General features: G+C 48.9%; 1 protein-coding gene across 1 annotated transcript; it reads right to left on the bottom strand.

The window, feature by feature from the left end:
• Positions 1-291: 291 nt before the first annotated feature.
• Positions 292-2,826, bottom strand: msx2b (muscle segment homeobox 2b). The gene is made up of 2 exons (XM_047606241.1): positions 1,967-2,826; positions 292-1,651 (listed from the first exon to the last, which is right to left on the bottom strand). Exons 1-2 carry the CDS (start codon positions 2,355-2,357, stop codon positions 1,197-1,199), a joined length of 846 nt encoding a protein of 281 aa, XP_047462197.1. The 5' UTR covers positions 2,358-2,826; the 3' UTR covers positions 292-1,196.
• Positions 2,827-3,078: the final 252 nt, after the last annotated feature.

Genomic DNA, 3,078 nt, shown 5'->3' on the forward strand with positions numbered 1-3,078 from the left:
TCAGAAGCGACTCAACGTCCCCATCAAACCCGGCGCGAACACGAGACGTTGGAAAGGCAAAGAAAAAATACATTTAGAAAAGTTTTGAGCAGCAATAAGGGGAAGTATATATATGTGAAGCCGGGTAATTTATGAGTGTCCATTTCCTCGAGCTGACTGCCGTCTGATGGGAAACACAGGCACTGGAATTAAAACACACAAAGAGTCAGGACAAGAAGACGAAGGAGAACAACAGCTGCTCCGCTTCAGCCACTTTACGCATCAGCTCAAACATCACGTCTGGAAAAGGGACAACGCTGAAAGGCTTTTAATAGGTTTTTGGTTCATTTCAATGATAAAAACATGGAAAAAACAAAAAAAAAATAAAAATAGATATGTACAAACTGTTTAGCACAAAAAGAGGCCGCCCTCTCAAAGGGACGTTCAGGAACAATATAAATATAAGGTTTGGTCAGAAGTCTTTGTACCATATTCTCATAATCATAAATACAAGATATGAGGTGTTCGTACATTTCCAGCATCGTATTTCAAAGAGCATAAATATGTCTATAAATGTGTTGTAAAGAAGAAGTGTTTTAAGGCTTTTATTGCTCCGGGAGATAAAACATTAACAAGTTTTTATTACAAAGTTTTCAGTGTGACGGACGGCGAGAGGGTTTGAAACTTCTGAGGACGTCGCACACCTGAATGTGTTTTGTCAGGGGTTTTGTACGGAGGCAGATTGAAGTGATATGTTGGACGCCGGCCTGTGTGTCGCCGCTCGGACTCGTCCCCGTCGAGGCTCGTGTCTGATGAGCGGCGAGAGGCTTGAAGGAGTAGAAAAGTGGCGGCTCTGGAGGCCGGCGCACGTCCTCGCCCAGCGCAGTTATTGCAGAAGTAAACAACAAGTGATGAGTATAAACAGGCGGACAGTAACAGCCCTCCTCAGGCAGACGGCTCGTGTAAACAGTCCAAAGGTTCATGAGAGGAAGCTTTTAAATCCTCGCTGCTGCTGCTGCTGCTGCTGGGGGGGCGAGGGAGGAGGGGGGGTGATAGACATTTATTTGAAGTGCTCAGATTCTAACACTTCATGTGAGATATTATAAAGATAGATTTTTTTGAAAGCACACGTCCTCTGTGTCCGTTTATTTTTGTTTTGTTTTGGGGGGGAATCCACATTGAAACGCATTTCAACCGAGTCCGTGGTATTTCCGTTCCTATGACAGGTGGTACATGCTGTAGCCCAGAGGGTAGAGTCCTAGAGGAGATATAGGCAGCATGGGTCTGTGGTGGTGGTGGTGGTGGTAGGCGGAGTACGACTGTCCGTACAGTGACATGGCGCCCAGTGACAGCGGTAACGTAAAGCCCGGGTGCAGGGCTCCGGCGGCGACGGCCGCCACCGCCGCCGTCTTGGCGTCGGCGGCCATCTTGAGTTTCTCCAGCTCGGCCTCCTGGAGCCTCTTGGCCTTGGCCCGGCGGTTCTGGAACCAGATCTTGACCTGGGTCTCCGTCAGGGTCAGGGAGGAGGAGAACTCGGCCCGCTCGGCGATGGACAGGTACTGCTTCTGCCTGAACTTCCTCTCCAGAGCCAGGAGCTGGGTGGTGGTGAAGGGCGTGCGGGGCTTTCGGTTGGTCTTGTGTTTCCTCAGCTGACAGCCGGGAGTGACATGACCTGCAAGAAGGAGCAGATGACACTTTAAGTTTAATGTGCTCAGTGTAGACACTAAATAAAGCTGGACAGACACATCACTTAATACATTTCATAAATGAATCATATACTTTGACGTGAGAGCAATAACTTCATGCATAAAAGTTTTTTTTTGCAGAGGATCATTCTCCAGTGAGCTCCAAATATTCTCCATAATCCACTAGAGAAACTTCAGAGTAACTCTGGCATGTGAAGCTGCGGGGTACCAGGGCTGCATGACAACACTAACACTGAACACAATCTGGCTCCAGGCTCCTTAAACATGAAAGGGAATCTTACGGGGTTGCGTGGAGAAGGCGCCGGTGCCGGTGACCCAGGGAGCGCAGTCCTCTGACTCCGACGCCTCCGATTTTACCGGCGACGTAGGCGCAGCCGCCAAACTCTTCCTGCTCCCCCCGGGGAGGCTGCACGTCTCCCGGCACAGGAACAGGGAGCTGAACCCCGAGGGTGACACCGGCACCGAGCTTCCCTTCGCGGAGCAGCAGTCTGCGTCTCCGCCGCGGCTCTCCGTCTTCATGCCGGACATGAGCGCCTCCACGCTGAACGGGTGGCGCCGACGCACCACCGGAGACGTCTTCTCCTCCCCGGACCCCTCTGGCGCGTCCGCTCGGCTGCTCTCCTCCTCGGACGAACTGCAGCCCAAGTCGTTAAAAGTGTCCCGGGAGGCCATGTCCCCTCCAGGTGTCCAGCGAAAGAAGAAACGAAATAAATAAATAAAAAAAAACGACGTCCTTGCGCACGGAGCTGCGGCAGCGCGGCCAGGTGAGCTCCCTCTCAGTGAGGAGAGTTGTCAGGAGTCTGAGGGAGTAAGTAGACGCGGATCAACTCTGGCCAATCACTGCAGCCCCAAATGTTTACCAGCGAGCACATGCTGCTTTCAGGGACAGTAGGAAACTGACGCTGCTTGTGCTGGTTTTTGAGGAGCGCAACAGCCCCCGCATGATGATGATGATGATGATGATGATGATGATGTGTTTTACTGTTATTAAGCGTAAAGGTTTAAAGCCGCCTTGTGTTGAGATCGTCGTAAGTCGTAATTTTGGGAGAAGGGGGGCTGAATCCTTCCTAAAATATTCATAAGCCTCCCTAAATAATTGTGCAGAATAAGTGCAGAAAAATTCAATATAAAGCGGCCAGAATATGAGTTTAAATAAATAACTATATATATTAACTTCAATATGATCACGAGTCTGTCCGTGTCCCTTCCCAGGTAGCAAACAAATTGTTGTGTTGTGAGCGAAAGTTGTGGCATTAGCCTCTGTCAGTTACTGTTACTGTTGGAACTCGTGTTTGTTGTTGCAATTGAAACAATTTAAATAATAATAATAATAATAAATAAATTAATTCTCAGTCTTTGTTAGCAGTTTGTGAATTATTATTTTTTTACTCAT

This window comes from Mugil cephalus, chromosome 15 (assembly GCF_022458985.1).
Source record: "Mugil cephalus isolate CIBA_MC_2020 chromosome 15, CIBA_Mcephalus_1.1, whole genome shotgun sequence".
NCBI classification, from domain to species: Eukaryota; Metazoa; Chordata; class Actinopteri; order Mugiliformes; family Mugilidae; genus Mugil; species Mugil cephalus.

Coding starts and splice junctions, on each gene's coding strand:
- msx2b (XM_047606241.1), bottom strand. CDS start 2,357: ATGGCCTCCCGGGACACTTTTAACGACTTGGGCTGCAGTTCGTCCGAG. Junction 1,652..1,966: donor CGCCTTCTCCACGCAACCCC/GTAAGATTCCCT, acceptor TCCTTCTTGCAG/GTCATGTCACTCCCGGCTGT.